We start from the raw sequence: 17,069 nt of genomic DNA on the forward strand, positions 1-17,069 counted from the left end.
GTAAGATTATCATCTTTTTTGGGGGGGCTCACTGACTCAGTACTGCAACAAGTTCTTCCTGCTTTACTGTTTTCTGGTGTAAAAAGAGGTTAAGCCGACTGGACCTGAGTCACTTAGTGTTTTTGGAATGAATTTTCTCAAATCTGAATATAAATCTGTCTGACATCTCCAGATTTATTCCATATCATTTGGTTTGTTTAATCTGTAGAGCATAATTCTTTAGAAATTTGTACTAAATAATATATAGTCACATTTCCTTCCTTCTTTTTTTACAGCAGGACAACAATCAATCTAGACTGCAAAATTATATATTATATTATATATATGAGTTTACATAATAGAAACCTGCAAAACGTACTATTTATATTCTATTGCTTGGTGTTTTTAATCAAAATAACAGATTACTGTATTATTTAATCACAATCTAAACTTAAGCTACAACTCTTAAAAAAAAAAAAAAAAAGAGATTCTGAATCTAAATAAGTGCTTTATTTTTCAATTGCAGTTTCACTGTTCAATCAGAATATATATTTCTCTCACTCAGCAAGGGGGGGAAAAAAAACAAACAAAAAACAAACAAAAAAAAACCCACGCAACTGAAGAAATGCTCACATTCATACCTCATTTAAAAGCAACTGTATACATTTATAGGCAACTTTAAACATAATTTAAAGGTTTAGCTTACCCAAATAAGATTGGCAACAGACTGAAGACTAAAGATACGAACAACTTCAAACTTCAACCTTCAGCATGATAAAATATACACAGCAAGTTCGACTAGCCCATCTCAGATGCACTGAAGAGTTTTTAATTAGAACAGCAACAGAACCTGGTGCTTTTCAACAGGTAGTTATTTTTCTGCATAGTTAGATTATATCCAAGGAGATTCAGAAGACTGTGTTGACCATCTCTAACTCCCTGTGGAAAATAAATAATCACACAAGCTTTAATACAGCCATGGCTGTGGTGAGAGTGGGAAGTTGCCATCACACACATCTTTCAAGCATCATTTCAAATGTTTGTTAAACATTTCCTGAAACCACCTCCTTTCCTCTGGGCCATTCTTTTAGCCTCCTTATCACTTCCACATCTGCATGCTTCTTGTAGCTTCCCCTCCTCTTCCTCCAGTGCAGAGATCAGTTCATGGTGCCTGCCACTTAGTGCTTGCAACTGTTCCCTTCGGCCTTTCAACGATGGGGGATGGAGAAATTAAAGAAGGAGAATAGGCAGTGGGAAGAATATATCTTTGCCTTGAACCAAACAACATGGATGATAAGAGAAACTCCTTTGATCTGTGTGTTGTGGAGTACTATATGAGCAGTATGTCTGGCTCTGACACGGCACAGTAGAGCATGAAGCCCATCTGGTCCACTTGGTCCTCTGACAAGCCACTCAGCAGATTGACAGCTGGTTTGAAGTAACTGTGCAACGCCCCTTGCTCGAGGTAGCCAATCAGCTCTGTGATACACTGCTGAAATCTCACCTCGAGGCTTCTCTCGGACCAGTCGCTCTCACTGTCACTGAGGTGCAAGATGAGATTGGCCAGAGGGGCAGCTTTGAGCGGCCGCAGCGCAGGGTTCAGTCTACACACAGCCTTCAGGATTTTGAGTATGTGTCTGCGGTATCCGCCATCAGCTGTGTCGAGCTGAGCCAGTCGCTGAGTTTCCCACGGGTAGAGTGACAGGTGCCAGGCGTTGACCCATGGAGAGGTGAGCTCAGGCTGAGCAGTCAGTGCCACGTCCCCCTCCCTCAGCACAGGCAACATGGAGATGAACAGGGGTTCATTGCCTTCTGCTCCCACTTTTTCACTTGTAGGCCTGAAGGATTACAACAGAACAGCAAGAATCATATGGTTTTCAACTTGTGCTGGGTAATAGTGGAATCAGATCATAATGATATGGCATTTGAGTCTCTTGACCAAATTAATTGGTTCAAATAAATAAAAGGAAGCATGTTATTTATCATTTGTTTGTTTTTTTATGAATTTAAATTTTTATTAATTTCCATTTAATGGCATCTAAATTGTGGGAACATTGTGTTATTCATGTCTTTATTTTCTTATAAATCAAATTGCCCGGCATGATTTTCTAGAACATCAACATGGACATTCTACATGTAAGACAACGCCAAACATTGTCTTACATGTAGAAAGTGTAGGTGGTTCTAAAGACAATTACTGCTTTTCTCTAAATAAAGTGTCTTGGCAGCAGAACTTGGCCTCCTATTATTTTAGAAGTATTAATGACTTTTCAGATCTGTACTTTCTACAGGGATGCCAGTGTTTACACTTAAACTGAGGTAATATGATTTTACTTTTGCAAAAAGTCATAACAGCTGTTGTATGAACACAAGAAAACCAACTGAAAACAGCTTATTAAATTAAAAACACTCACTGGATCTCTAGTCTCAGGTCCAGTCCTCCCAACACAGGTCTGACGACACAGTCCATCGTGCCACTGATTGATGGCCAGTTGACAGTTTCCATGATGGCTTTATTAAACATGTTCACGACAGCTTCTGCGGAGAGGTAACCTCCCACCAGGTGCCTGCAGGACAAAGGCAGACTAACTTTAGAGAGCTGGTTTGTTTTCCAACCCTGTTTCTGTTCCACACCTTCAGTAATGAGGAACTAAAACATCAAAACGCATTAGCTCTCATTAGCAGTATGACTCTTTACATTTACTCATTTGGCAGATGCTTCTATCTACAGTAACTTTCAAGCGATCAGTAACACTCAGACTTTGAAGTGAGCACAAAGTGCTGAATAAGAAAGTGTGCAGTGATGTGAATGTGAATGCACAATAGGAGAAACGCTCAGTCTAGACTCAGACCGCCTTGTGTGCAGATGACATTCCTCGGCGGAAATGAATGGCTGAGGAAGAGGAGGATAAGACTGAGTGATTTCAACAAGACAGACCCAGAAGTCACTCTGAGGACAAGCATAAGTGACCTGAATTTGATTTGGGCAGCCATGAGTAGGTCAATGAGCAGCTGAGTGAAATGTGACCTTTCAGGGTGATCGAAAACCAGACGCACTGCTGCATTCTCTGTCTTGCGTAAGAGTTTCACTGTGCATGAAGGGAGACCTGTTAAAAGGGCATTGCAGTAGTTGAGGTGAGAAATAAATGCGGCCTGCCTCAAGAGGCTGGATGGCATACTGAATTAGGTAATACCTGATTTTTCTTACTTGTATAGTGCAGAGCAGCATAAATGCAAAAAAAGATGTGATATGGTCAGAGGAGGATGGTAATCTGGTTGTTATGTTTGATATGTGACAACCAGGTTTCCTGAAATCTCAGATTGGGAGAGAAATTAAGAAAGTCTTTTATTGGTGAATTTTCTTGCTCCATCATGATTTAAAACTGTATCAAGCAGTTACAGAGGAATGAGGTTTCTGCAAGTTTGACCTGTCACCTCTGTCACCTTTACTTAAGTAAATAATTCAGTGTTAATGAATGACAGTTTTGATAATCAATCATTTAAAAAAAAAAAACAAAAAAAAAAAACAAAACACTTTTCTACCAGCCTCTCAAATAAGAACATTTCCTGCTGCCTGTTTTGCTCCACTTAGCGGCATCAAAATCTCATCTGTGTTTGATTACCTGTCCCAGTAGCTCCGTCCTCTGGGAAAATATTCCAGATTGACCCGCCGGACCATCCAGTGCAGCGGGTGTGTGAGCAGTGTTTGTTCTCCTGGGATGAGACTCCACAGAGAAGTTTCCAGCTTTAGAGGCACCAGCAGGCACGCGTGATCCGCACTGACCACCTAAGCACACATCGATGGACAAACCCAGATGGTTTCCTTAGCAACAACATCATAGAGGACCAAAGAAATATTACTTACAAGTGTTATATCAATCAAAAAAATTATAATTTTTGGGGGGTGTGTTTGTGGATCTGATTGCACCTGCAGGTCATCCAGTAGTGAACCTCCAAGGTTCATTTCTCCCAGTGGCATGTCGGGGTGACGGCTGTGCAGAAAGCCCTGGATCTCAGTGCAAATGTCCAGAGCAAGAGACTGAGACCTCTGAACCTCCTGTGCAGCTAGTGCTGCCCTTGCATTATAGTACTGCTGCAGACGTTCCTATAGAAGAGATACAGTTTCCCAAAGAAACAGCAAGAGAAGTCTTTAGAGACCAAGTTAGTCACTGTTCAGGAAGACCTGTATGATGCACACCGTTAGATGTGCATCATCCAAAGAGCCTCAAAAACGGCGCTGCCAAAATAACAATTCCAATCACAAAGCAAGCCAAACAAGCCAAACAAGTCTCCACAGTCATGACACTGGAGAGCAAGGCCACGATGATGTTTGGCCTGCTGATTTGCTACAAAGGGAAAAATGTGTCATCAGCAGAGGAACAACATTTTTCTGCATTGCTGTTAAAGAAGAATTTACAAAAGGTGATCAATCAATCTTAAAACAAGTGTGACGACCTTAGTGGTTTTTAAATGACCACAGTCTGTGCTTTCAAAGCCAAAATGACTGCATAAACAGTTACTAAAGCCCCTAAAAGTAACAGAGATCTGAACTGTGGAGCTGAACATGACATGTCTTTACAGAAAAAAAAAAATCTAATTTAAACAGGAAGTTCGGCCCAAGAAATATCAAATTTTCTGCTTTGTTTCAAAACAACTCTGGCCTCTTTCCTCCTTCTAGAGATGCAGAAAAGGAAATTACTATGTGCAGGTGTTCATAGAACATAAAATCTGCCTCAAGGAAAATCCCATCATGTCCAGTCATGCGTTTGCGACCGCTCTACTAACATTTACTGAACAAATTATTTCATGTAGTTACTACAGAACAATTGTCAACCTTTCTGCTCGTGTGAATGTTCTGCACAGCAGCACAAAGCAGTTTCATGCTTGTTTGACTTCTTCCACACAATACACTGTATTTTGATTATTCAGAGCTCTTGGGGCTCTCTGCAGCCTAACCAGTGAATAACAATGCATAGCCTCCAAGCAGTGTGCTTTAAAAACACTTTTTTTTTTTTTTTTTTTTTTTAACCATGCATAAATGAATGAGCCAACACTGAGCAGAAGACTCGCAGCGGCTGGGAAGATTTAATGTATAATCTGAGTTTTCAAGAGATCAGAGCTGTGTCAAAGTATACCTGCAAACTAAGGACGCACAGCTGGAGCCTTTTGGACTTAATCTCCGGTTTTGACGCCTCCAGGGAGGACATCTGGGGTTGTTGGCACAGGTCAGCTGAATGAAGCAGAGGTAATATCACAGGGTCACACTGATTATACATCTTTTTTCAATTAGTGATACTTTTTGTGGGTAATTTTTCTAAATACTTCAGCTGGATGAGATGTATTCAATACCTTTTTGCTGTCTGGTTGCCTTGGCGACATGTTTCATCACCACACCCTCAATGCCCTTTTTGAGCAGTGTGGGGGAGGCTGACACCAAACTCAACTCCTCCCAGCTCTCAGCCATCTTTTGCTCCACCTTTTCATCGTCGGCAGCACGGCCTGCACGCTCTATCAACTACACACAAACACTCATCGTCACAGTCATACATGCACTGCAGAAATGATGAGGCACTGTGCAAATACACAGTACCTGTGCACAGCCTTAACCTGCAGGCAAACAGATTTAGGCTTAAAAAGCAGAAAACAAACAGCTCGGCCTCAAGAAGCTTCAGATTGTAATAACTACAAAAGACATATTTCAAGTTACTTCTAAGCATTTTTAAAACCATTTTAAACAGCCAACACTAATGATTATTTACGGTCAATTATAGTTTGTGGAGATGGCAGTTCATTACCATGAGCATTTTGCTGCCACATTTAGATTGATATTAGTTTATCTTAATTAGATTTCAGAGTCAGCAGCCAAACTGCCATTAATTTAATAAACAACACTGAAACTGTATTATCCTGCCCACAACACAAACAGATGAAGGCAATCGATTATGTGGCTGTAATACATTGGTTGTTTCTATCAGTCTCATATATTGCACTGAATGCTTTTGAGAGGGGCTTAAATTATTTTGAACCACAAGCTGGAACCATCTCTTCTGCAGCTGTCCAGAATTATTGACAGTTCATCTGACACTGCTGGCAAGAGCCACCACAGGAGAGATGATCCGTGGTGCACACAAATTACACTTTGATTCAGTGTGAATATCTTTTCATAACACGAATGGTGAATGGTCACAAAAAAATCTTGCAGACGAAACATAGCTGGTTTAAAAGTGTGGGCAGGATTGAAGTGTAATGTATGGTTGGTTAAAATACTAATTATCTATAAAACTGGAAACTATCTGTCTCAGGAAAATGTAGAGAAACTTCATTTCGAGTCAGATTTTGGACAGTGAGGCATTTCTCTAAAATACAGATGAATGCCCCATATTGAGAGGCAAATGCATATGAACGACTCACTGATGTGGTACAAACAACCTCAAAAACACTCACCCGTTTCACTGCCAGTGTGGCAATTCCAAGCAGGGCGGCCCCACCAACTCCCAGAACCAGCCGGGCATTAGACAGCAGGAAGTCAAGCACCATGGCAATGCCATCCTCTCCTCGCCTCCGACTACCCTGGAAGTTCATTGCTTCCTATTTTTTGGAGTTAGCCCTGAGAAGAGACGATGTATAAATTTGAGGGAGCTGAAAGTAACACAAGACATGACAGACAGTAGAGGTGGAATGAACTTAAAGTGGGCTGCTGCGCTTCAGCATAAATGTTATCAAGTTAGAGGAACTGGCATAAAACTCTTCTCAGTGCACGCACACGCGGTTAATAAATCAAGAAACACTGAGGAAGTCACTGAATGGGTTTATTTCTGGGTAAATGAGGTGAGTCCTTTACTGTGGTTTCACTGACACCAGCTGACATCTATGGGGAGATTTGACTGATGAACCTTCTTTGAGGCTCCACTAATAAAAATAGGGTTGGTACTGTGCTATTGGCTTCTTTCTCTGGCTGCTTCTGTGTGAGAAAAAGGAAAAAAATTGAAATCACAGTTTATGAAGAGATCTTTCCAACAGCAGTTGGCTCTGCTTTATTACGTCGCATTAAACATGCAGCTAAATGTAACACAGCCATCTTTAATGTTATTAATTACACCCAGGATTTGTTTCAAAGCCATGTCAAAATGTCGATGGTGAAAAAGGCCTATTGTCTGAACAGCTGCCTCTCTGGCTCGAGGGCCTGTGATAAAGGGCAATGTGAAAGTGACGCTGTGCAGTACATTTCTCTCAATTTAACTTGATCACAGTTGAAAACTGATTCTTTATGAGATCAACAACAGACATATACAATACAGTATGTGTGCAGAGTGTGCAACAGACGTTCTTCTTGTTTTGTACAAAACTGACCATGTGCTCTGTGCTCATAATATTTAGCTCCTGGCACCTGAGACCCAGAAATAACCAGAGCATTTCTCCGAGCCATTTCAGCACAGTGAATGTCTTCTCTCCTTGCCAGAGGTACTGGGTCCCAAGAATGGAGACATGCTCTATTTACGGATCCAGAGTCACACTGGTTGGGTCAAATTTATAACAACTTTCCTCATCAAGTTTCAGCATAACAAATGTGTGCTGCATGTGCAGCACTGAGATGGCACATTCAGCATCAGAGCAGAGTTCATCTTCTTATTTTATACCAATTACATTACCATCAGGAAGCAGGCAAAGGACACCTGATGTTGACTGATGTTACTCAACACTGAGCTGATTGTAACTGCAAACAAATGGAGCAACTGATGAACATATAGATCAGTTAGTCTATAATGCTATTACCAAATGTGCTCTTTATCATTTCTATTCTGCACAATGGTGCATTTCCAAAATGAGATTTGAGATCCTGTTTCAGCTTAAGGCAAGCAAAATATTTCAGTACCACAGATTCTGTGTTATCAGAATCTTACACTGTTGGTTCTTACTGTTAGGAAGGGCAGTGAGATAGTAATTCAGAAATCATATTTCAATATGTGAGTGAATATCTTGGCTTGAACCAAATAAGACCTGTGAAGGCCTCACCTTGGACTGGGAGTTAATTTAGTTACTACTGTTTTTGTTTTGCTTTTTTGCTGTTATGATATGATGGTTCATATGAAGAGCAGTCTGTAGCTGCAGCTCTACAGTGGGTCTTGAATTTGGGACACTTGTCACCCTCCTGGCTGAACTGATGTCATGTCCAGCTTCACAGATCAATGTCAACATGAACCTGCTGTGATGCTGGCGCCTCCTCGGCTGTGTTACCTCGGAGGCTACAGTCCGAAGAGATATGTAACACCGCAGTTAGCAACACAACACGGCTGGTGTGCATTCAGCCGGCTAACGTTGCCCACCTGCTGATTTAATGTCAGGTATTTTAAGCACAAAGAGCAGCTGCCGACACCTGCGAGCAGCTAACGTCAGCTAGAGAAGTTGGCTAGCTCGTTAGTTAGCGACGTTAGCGTTCGGCGCTAACCGAGCTAACTCTCCACTGTATCTTTGAAAACACCTACCTCTCAGTCCGCAGAGGAACACGACAGTCTACCTCCAAACCATTAGCGTGTGTTCATAAATGTATTTTGATCCCTTTTCCATCAAAGTGTACTATCTGTCGCTCACTTCCATTGGCTAAATATAGCCCAACCTGCTAGCTAACAGCTGCGGTCGCTTCTTCTTCTTCTTCTTCTTCCTAATTCCGGTCAGGGGTGCTAAAGTGCAGCAGCGCCCCCACTGACGACACCCGGAACTAAGACATACATTTTATTTTCAGATCAAAGATTCAAAGAAATAAAAATGAGGTGTGGTTCAGTAAATGAATTAAAAAATAAAAATAGAAACGAGGCTCTTAGACTTTAATTTTGAGTTTGTCATTGGCCTCAAGCTGAATTTCCATTACAGAAATGGCTCAATTTAAGCCATATTTTTCATACTTTTTGATTTATTATGGGAAAGTTTGTTTCCCATTTATACTGGCTTGTATGATTGTTTTTTGCATGTGTAACTGTCTTCTGAATAAATATTTCAAGGTTGTGCTAGCTTTCCATTGAAGAAAAAAATGATTTATCTCCATCTTACATATAAAAAGTTTGCCTTTGTAAATAAATTGACAATAAATATAAACATTATTAAAGAAAGGTCCACTTTCTGCTAAGGTTTTTTTGATCATGTTAGGTGACCACAGTAAAAGTGATCTAAAAATAACAACTGGTGTCTCCATTAACACCAGCAGCTTATTGTGCAGAAGTTGCATACTTGCTGACTTAAGATTTTCAGGCTTTATATAAACATTCTTCACTCAGAGTCAGGGTTCAGGATGTTAAAATTGTTCTGAAGGTAAAGCAAAATCTATTTTTGTTTATATTTGAGTCTTTTTATATTAAACAAAGTACCTTAAAAGGTTTTGTAATATAACTTAACTCTTTTCTGTTTATATATCAAAATCTATTTACCATTTATTGTAAAATATGTGGAAGTTAATTGAACTGATTTACAGTTTTTCAGACAGGGTTTTTAACCGTCTAATTATGATATTTAAAGGAGAAAACACAGTAACACACACTTTCAAAGTTCAACAGTTCAGTCAGGGGGGTGGGTCTGATCTGAGGCCATCAATTTGTGAAATTTGTGATGTAAAGATCCAGAGCACTGAAGTTTATTTAAGGGAAAATGTAATGCCATTGCAAACCAAAAGCATAACATGAAAACATACTTGACACTGCTTCAGCTTGTAAAACAAGTTAGAACATGTGTCCAAATAATATATATATCTTAAGTTTTCCTTCATCAATGTGAGAACAAATGTTGCCCCCAGGTAAGAAAAATCCCTGACATGTTGGGACACTTTCATCTTTATCCAATCAGACAGCACAATTCAGTCATGGAAGCTCCAGTATTGAGCTTTAATTTGAACTTTTTTTAACATGACTGAGTGTTCAACCTTGTCCTGGTTTAAACCATAGCTTCTCCTTTGAGCTGGGAGAAGGGGTATTTTTGTTCCTGTGCAACTCCAGACTGACCTAGCATTCAGCTAATGAGTACCTCTGACTGGGAGCATAAAACAAATTTATCCATGTTGACACAGCAAACCACACAGACAAACACACGTGGAAATGGCATTTCTTCCTAGTCACATTTAGATCAAAGTTAAACAAGCCATAATAGGGTTGCTTGTGCTCAAATTAAGTTCTGGCTGACCCCAATATTACCCAACTTGAAGAAGAAAATTTTGATTTAATGGAGAAAAGCAAGAACATGGTCTATCACTATATAAGGTCAAGCAACTTCAGACCAAAACAAGAGTGTGAAACAAAGCCTGAGTATTTTATCACTCCGTATAGCATCAGTTAAGCGGATACACCATATTGTGGCCTCCAGCCATAGGAGCTACGTGGCTAAATCAAATAACACAGAAAGCTTGATTGGACATCTGACAGTTGATGCAACTTAAATTGCAAGAGAGAGGTTGAAGAGAACAAACATCAAGGTCTGGGTTGGCACAGTCAAAGTAGGGATCAGAAATCTAGGTGCAACAAAAAAATAGTTTCATTCTGCATAAAAGTTCCCCCAATCAAAGACTATACAAATGTATTGTACATTATAACAAGTTAGATTACAGCTCAGGTTTTTCTTTTGTACAAGTCCATACGTACATTTTCCTTTTAGCTCTTAAGGTCTGTACATCTTGGTTACAAAAAATACATGCCATTCTGAAGTATCTATGAACAAAGAAACAAAATATGTTTAATTTAAGATAACTGAACATCTTAACAACAGATCCTAATTGTGGTAACTAAGCTGAGGTTCTATAATGTGCAGCAGAGACGCCAGCTTCGTCTGCCAAAAACAAATATACACTCAAACTGATCAAGACTCAAATCAAAATGCAGACGGCATGATGACGTCACCCCTTGTGCCGCATAGAAACTGGAGCAAGAAAATTATGTCTGACCAAAGAAAGTTACAATATCGAAACATATAAAAGAACGGGTATATCGTTGGTTTTATGTGTGTGTGTGTGTGTGTGTGTGTGTGAGAGACTGAGTAGTGCTCAGTGACGTCTCATTTTAACTTTGCGCCCTGAACTCTCGCGGTGTTTGTCGTAGTCCTGACCACGCCTCCAGTAGTTCTCTGAGCTGCTGCTGTGACGCCGATGATGGGAGAGTGACGGATGTCTGTTCTCCTCTTTATCCATCTCCAGAACCCTTGGCCTTGAAAAGACAGAGACATCCATTCAGGTCTGAATCATCAATTATCATGCGTCGACTTTGCACTGCCTCATTATTTTGATTAATGGTTGCTGGTTCAAAGTTTTTTGACTGGGTAGAGATGAGGAGGAGTGGTAGATCATGTTAACTAGATTCATTTATCCAAAGTAAAAGTTTAAATTGGATTTATGGTTTTGAAGATTTATTCCATGTCACACTGAATTTTAAATGAACTAAGTCAGTCTTAGTCATTTGGAAAACAAAAGACTGCAGCTGCTTTATGGTCATGTTTTTCCAGCCTCCAGGTTGCTAAGATATTTTAGTGAGTTTGTAGTTTTTACAAGTTTCTGTGACAAATTTCACAGGCAGATGCGTGTCTGAAACATCCAAGGTTTAAGAAAGAATCACACTGGACTACGATGTGTTGCGTAACTTGGATTAGGGTCACTGGAAACAAACGCCTCACTCGCTGAATTCAAATTAAACTCAGGTTAATCAGGTTTATAAACCTACTTTATCAACCTTTTACTCTACTTCTTTCATTTTGAGCTGGCATGTGTATCCACGTGACACGTCAGATTGATCTATATAGAAAATTTGCTTTCAGAGTGTGTATGTGTGTGAAGTGTCAAGAGCATCACTGACTCGAGGTCTATCATCACGGCCAAACTTGATGTCCTCCCTATTTGTTGGATATCTATCCATTTCAAATTAAGACTAGTTATTTTCATGTCTATTCAGAACAGGGTCTCCCGTTTCTATTCACACCACAACTCTGTTTTAATTTAATTGCACATCCAAAACAATTTAGAAAGGACCTGGATCAAATATAAAGCTACAGGCAGGAATTAGACCCAGGACCTGGATGCTCCTAAGTTCTGTCAGTAATGCGTCGACCATTTGTGATTCTTGCCTTTATATCCCTACTGTCCAAAGAAGGACAGACGGGCTGGCGTTTCCTACCTGTGAGCGGCATCAGGGTCTGCTTTGCGATGAGAGCGTTTGGCTTTCAGAGGAGCAGGTCTCTCTGCAGGGGAAGGGCTTAAAGGGCTGTCAGAGTCGAGTCGAGGAGCATCAGGTCTGGTCCTGCCACGAGTGGAAACACATGGATTAGTCTAGGATTTCATGGGACACAGCAACATTTTCAGGACTGTGGCGTGCTGACTCACTTTCTAAGGATGATGACCGCACGCCGTTCCTTGATGTCTTGGGGCCTGATACAATGAGTGATGTCATCTGCAGCATAGCCACTGAGAGAGAGAGAGAGAGAGAGAGAGAGAGAGAGAGAGAGCTTTTGTTGTCAACAACTTCAAGTCAAAGCGGCTGGAGGACAAGCAACAATTCAATCAGCGCAGTCAGTCTGAATCACCTGAGCACTGTCACACTGCCTCTCCTCACAGGCAGCACAAACACCGGCTCTGACACCCGGATGGGTTTGAACTGGAAGCGGCAGCCGAAGCAGAGGGCACTGTCACTGAAGAAGGACACCGAGACGATGGGCCGAGCAAAGATGTGCAGGGGATCCACGTGGGACACGATGCAGCCGCCTGGCTGATAATCATTGATCACGGCACTGTTGACAAACCCTTCCGGGATCACCCCATGGGACACCAGCCGCTTGATCACGAGCTCGTGCACCCAGCTGGGGATCTCATCCACCTCTCCTTTGCGGTACAGCCTCTCCTGGCCCGGTCCACGCTTCTCCAGCTGGGCTCCGTACGTGTATCCCTCCCCGAAGAAGTACTTGTTCCGGAGGGGCGCCCTGTCCACGGTGTGCTCCCGGTACAGCCCGGCCTCCCCCTTGGCCACCACTTCTTCGATCTTCCCCTCGATGAGGGCGCACTCCTCCGGCGTGAAGATGCTCCTCTGCAGGATGCTGCTCCTCACCCGGCGGGCCTCCTGCTCCCGGAGCTCCGAGCTGTCGTCGCTGTACTCGCACTCGTCGTCGTCGGACTCCCGGTGCTTTCGCTTTCGACCCTTCCCGCTGCCGTTGCTCGCCCCGTCCACGTATTTATTTTTGTACTCGTCTCTGTGAGGCGTCATGGACTTCAGCTTCTCCCTCAGGTCGGAGTATCCGCTGGCTGCCATGTCAGCCAAAACAGTACGGACCGCTGCGGTGCGACGTGTGCTCCGAGCCGACAGCTAGCAGCGATCAGCGGCGCATTTCGGCGCCGTTTCCCCCACCGGCTGTGGCTGAAAGGAACGGGCTGGGTGTCCGGATGAGTGTTTGGTGGTGGATATTAGCGTTTTAAAGGGACAACTCGCTCATTCACAGAAGCGCCCAGCGCACTGAAGTAGCTAACATTAGCCGAGCTGCTTCGCTGCTGCCCCGTCCGGAGCACTGAAATGTCGGCCTGTGGCTAAAGTCCGCAGGCTGTGGATGAACTACAGATGACAGCACGGGCAGAGCTTTGATAATCACTGCGTCAACACGACGACCAGCTCGGCCAGCGGAGAGGCTAACGAGGGCTAGCCGCTAGCTGCTAGTTAGCTTCACTAGCCTGGCTTGGTGAGTCCGTCGCCGCCTGGAAATACCGACGAACCGCGCAGCGACATTTCACATCCGCTGAATAATCTCTCTTCCCCCCCCCCCACCCCCGAAAACAAACAAACAAACAAAAACCTTCGGAGAACCGGCAGGTGTGTCCGCTGGAGCCTTAGGAATCCGGGAAAGACATCGTGAGACAGGGTGAAGGAATCGACCGCGGTTCGTTTACACCATCATGACCCGTCTCCCAGAAAATCGCTGAAAATAAACTCGTGTAACCTGCCAATGATCTGCGCATGCTCGGTAGTAGCCTACCCGGAATGGGCGGGGCCGTCACGTGGGCCGCAGACGGACCCGGTCCGGGAGTCCTGCGGGGACACTCAGGTCCGCTGATAAATCTGTCCCACTAACCTCTCATTTACCTCCAGACGGGTCACACTGCGGCGCCAATGCAACTGCAGGCTGTGCACCACAACAACAACAGGAAATGGGGGAAAGTGGAGCACTTTTCTGCAGGGTTGTGGGTTAGATTCCTGCCTGGGTCCATTCTCCTTCCACAGTCCAAAGACAGGCAGGTTTGGGTTGAAACCGGATGGCCTGTAAGTGTGAGAGTCACGGTCAGCTGACATGTCCAGGGTACCTGCACTCCACTGGACGTGTGATAGTAATGACAATAATAACAACAATGAAAAAAATTCAACCATGCATTGCCGCTGACATAAGACGTTTCTCTGGGGGTGAAGGTGGAGGATGGTTAAAAATTGGTACCACACAAATAAAAAACATGATAACTAACAAACCAGTACAGTACAACCAACACCTCGTGTGACCTGATGAGCAGAGTTTGCTGTGAGTGTATGTGTGATAATCACAATTTCATCAACCCAGGCCTACAAATAAACGCCCGAGCTGAGAATTGGGTCAATTTTTTCTCATTGAAGAAACATTGTTTTTAATCAAAGAATTGAGCGTTTCAGAGCATAAGGTTTTTTATATCAGTGTGCATGTTTGCATTTGCACTTTATTTATACACTTCATATCAGTGTAGAAAAAAATTCAGCAAATGATACATACACAGTTTTATAACACTTACAAATGTAATTCAGGCAAGTTACACCTCTACCTGAGTATTTTTGCACTGTGACGAAGCCATGTATTGTTAACTTAAAGCTCTTTGGCGTCTACACTGAGTGAATATTCTGATCCAGGACTTGGGACAAAATTCTCAGATCTTTAACTTTAATAAATTTGACTTAACTGCAGTGTAGAAATATCTCCCACATTTAACTGCAACCGTTAGTGTAAAAATATACTGAAAACATCAAAAGGGTTTGGGTACTCATTATGCTGAATTATAATATTGGGTTATAATTATGAATATAATAAAGTGCATAACTGAATATTGAAGCTGGTAAAAATCAGGATAATTGGTCTCATCCCAAGACATATATATAAATATACAGCTGTAGTAATGTGGTAATAAAAGAGCAGCAAAGTTCACATCGCTCTTTAAAATTGCATTTATTTTATTTTTTGGGATAAAACATTTTGTATGAAATAAGCAAGTAAATACATTAACAAATGGGTTGAATACAACAATGGTTTACACAGACGTAATGTTTTACTGTCAATAGTAGAAATAAAAAACTAAAAAAGCATATCAGTTATAAAACATTGCAATGACAAGGCACAGGCCTGTGAGCCTCCTCATGATACATTAACAGTTTATAAGGTGAAAAAAACAAAAAATACAGGAGTAAGTGCAATTATCAAAGTGTCAACCTGAAAAGAAAAAATGATCAATATTCACAGTTTTTAGGTAGCACTTTGTTCAGTAGGTGCATAGCAATAATTAAATGCATATTTCCATGTCTGTATGTGTATAAGAGTGGGAGCTATGCTCATCAAACACCTGAACCAAGAAGAGGTAGACTATTTTTAAAAGTTCCATTTACATGAATGTGTGTATATGTTCATAGTATGCGACAGCTAAGCAGTAGCACGTGTTATAACATGGTGATTTCGCTGGGTGGCAGGGTAAGCCTCTTCTCCCGCACTGACATCATGTTTTCCACCTGCATGGCAATGACTCGACACAACTCCAGGCCCTGAGGACAAACACAACCGACATCAGCACAGACTGACACATGGCAACTCCGCTGAAAACAGTTAAATGTGGCCGTCGTACCTGCTCCAGCTGCAGCTGAATGACCCGCTGTGTGTTAATGTCCCCCAGGGTGAGGTCTACATACGGGTAACTGCTTCCAGCGGTGGGCCTCTGGGTTCGGCTGGACTGGACTTCCACCAGGGGGACGACCGCCATCGGCTCCTGGAACCGCAGAGTCCACACATTACAACACAAGTCTGCGTACTGCAGCAATGTGACTCTGTGCTCATGTTTCAGTCACGATGAGCTGAGTCATACCAGTGCTTGTCGATTGTGTCCATGTGTCTGAGAGTGTGTGTGTGTGTGTGTGTGTGCAGCTCCTTACATGTGTATTTTTGTGCAGGAAGTGGAGACCATGTTGATTGACAGCAACAATGCACGGGGCATAGAAAGTGGTGGAGCTGCTGCTGTGGACGTAGAAGAACGAGGAGCCAAACATGGGGAAAGCACTGACCAAACCTGCGTGCACCCAGACACAATATGACAAGAAGGAGCACAGACTGTCACTTTTTCATATTGTGCGACAGGAGGCGCCACATGAATAGGACAAAAAAAAAACCTGATTCTATTAAAAGGACAATCCAACAATTTTACACATGAAGTTTAGTCTGAGCAGTCACACATTGTCTCCTTGTTCAGGGGGAGCTTTCCAAAATAAAAAGACTTATCTCAGCTTCAACAGAAACATTTACTAGACAGGGAGGCTCTAAAGTTCAGGATCCAGTCAACTTGAGTAATAAAAATCACTAAGCATGAAGTAAATTTGACCGAGTTTGGACAAAATCCCTTTTTCAACCTGTGGTGGGATCTTACCCAGAAACTGTGCCCTGGCCTGATGTGGATTCAGCGTCTGCACTTGCTGCATGTGCTGCGTCACCATGGCAACCCACTGCTGGGGTGGCTGCTTTTTGAACAGAGGCGTGGCGATGTACTCGGATAATTCATGTCTGGGGGGGGTCAATGGGACAGAGAGTCAAAGATAAACAGAAGTCAGCTTCGCTCAGTGATTTCCGGTATTTCTCCAAATATTTTTCCACAACTGTGTGAGCTGCTCTGTTCTGCTGCTGGATCTGTGCGTGGGTGGACGGACACATTGATAACAGCAGTAAAAAAACATCAACATGAGAGTTTTAACAACTGAGAAAGTGAAAAAGTGACGTCACTGTGTTCTGTAAATGCTATAAATGTTTTTTCAAAAATTTCTGACTAATTAATTTTATTTAATCAATGAAATTGGACACAAAATTTTCAATCAATCTGC

The 17,069-nt window shown here is 42.3% G+C and overlaps 3 protein-coding genes across 4 annotated transcripts in view; all 3 read right to left on the minus strand.

Moving 5' to 3' along the window:
• Positions 1-499: 499 nt before the first annotated feature.
• Positions 500-8,615, minus strand: mief2 (mitochondrial elongation factor 2). 2 transcript variants are annotated; one of them, XM_029503850.1, is made up of 8 exons: positions 8,463-8,615; positions 6,424-6,586; positions 5,329-5,494; positions 5,115-5,209; positions 3,908-4,084; positions 3,603-3,766; positions 2,394-2,546; positions 1,310-1,817 (listed from the first exon to the last, which is right to left on the minus strand). In XM_029503850.1, the coding sequence occupies exons 2-8, from the start codon at positions 6,559-6,561 to the stop codon at positions 1,310-1,312; spliced, it is 1,401 nt and encodes a 466-aa protein (XP_029359710.1). In that variant the 5' UTR covers positions 6,562-6,586; positions 8,463-8,615. The 2 variants fall into 2 exon arrangements, with proteins under 2 accessions (XP_029359719.1, XP_029359710.1); XM_029503859.1 differs by lacking the exon at positions 8,463-8,615 and having other exon boundaries at positions 500-1,817; positions 6,424-6,561.
• Positions 8,616-9,579: 964 nt separating this feature from the next.
• On the minus strand, positions 9,580-13,936 carry alkbh5 (alkB homolog 5, RNA demethylase). Its single transcript, XM_029505293.1, has 4 exons — positions 12,523-13,936; positions 12,323-12,403; positions 12,117-12,239; positions 9,580-11,156 (listed from the first exon to the last, which is right to left on the minus strand). Exons 1-4 carry the CDS (start codon positions 13,239-13,241, stop codon positions 10,997-10,999), a joined length of 1,083 nt encoding a protein of 360 aa, XP_029361153.1. The 5' UTR covers positions 13,242-13,936; the 3' UTR covers positions 9,580-10,996.
• Positions 13,937-15,281: 1,345 nt separating this feature from the next.
• Positions 15,282-17,069, minus strand: part of myo15ab (myosin XVAb) — a 31,661-nt gene continuing 29,873 nt past the window's right edge. The window contains exons 65-68 of the mRNA XM_029505814.1: positions 16,622-16,755; positions 16,134-16,267; positions 15,830-15,970; positions 15,282-15,749 (exon numbers count right to left, since the gene is read on the minus strand). Of these exons, the coding sequence (XP_029361674.1) occupies positions 15,648-15,749; positions 15,830-15,970; positions 16,134-16,267; positions 16,622-16,755 (511 nt within the window). The 3' untranslated portion in view covers positions 15,282-15,647. The remainder of the gene's footprint in view (positions 15,750-15,829; positions 15,971-16,133; positions 16,268-16,621; positions 16,756-17,069) is intronic.

The sequence above is a fragment of the Echeneis naucrates genome, chromosome 1, assembly GCF_900963305.1.
Source record: "Echeneis naucrates chromosome 1, fEcheNa1.1, whole genome shotgun sequence".
NCBI classification, from domain to species: domain Eukaryota; kingdom Metazoa; phylum Chordata; class Actinopteri; order Carangiformes; family Echeneidae; genus Echeneis; species Echeneis naucrates.

What these genes read in the sequence shown, in the direction of transcription:
- mief2 (XM_029503859.1), bottom strand. Translation starts at nt 6,561, where the DNA reads ATGAACTTCCAGGGTAGTCGGAGGCGAGGAGAGGATGGCATTGCCATG. An exon ending in CCACACTGGCAGTGAAACGG is followed by an intron (nt 5,495 to 6,423) that starts GTGAGTGTTTTT and finishes GTTTGTGTGTAG; the next exon opens with TTGATAGAGCGTGCAGGCCG. An exon ending in CACTACTGGATGACCTGCAG is followed by an intron (nt 3,767 to 3,907) that starts GTGCAATCAGAT and finishes ATGTGTGCTTAG; the next exon opens with GTGGTCAGTGCGGATCACGC.
- alkbh5 (XM_029505293.1), bottom strand. Translation starts at nt 13,241, where the DNA reads ATGGCAGCCAGCGGATACTCCGACCTGAGGGAGAAGCTGAAGTCCATG. An exon ending in GCGGTCATCATCCTTAGAAA is followed by an intron (nt 12,240 to 12,322) that starts GTGAGTCAGCAC and finishes CACTCGTGGCAG; the next exon opens with GACCAGACCTGATGCTCCTC. An exon ending in GACCCTGATGCCGCTCACAG is followed by an intron (nt 11,157 to 12,116) that starts GTAGGAAACGCC and finishes TGTCTTTTCAAG; the next exon opens with GCCAAGGGTTCTGGAGATGG.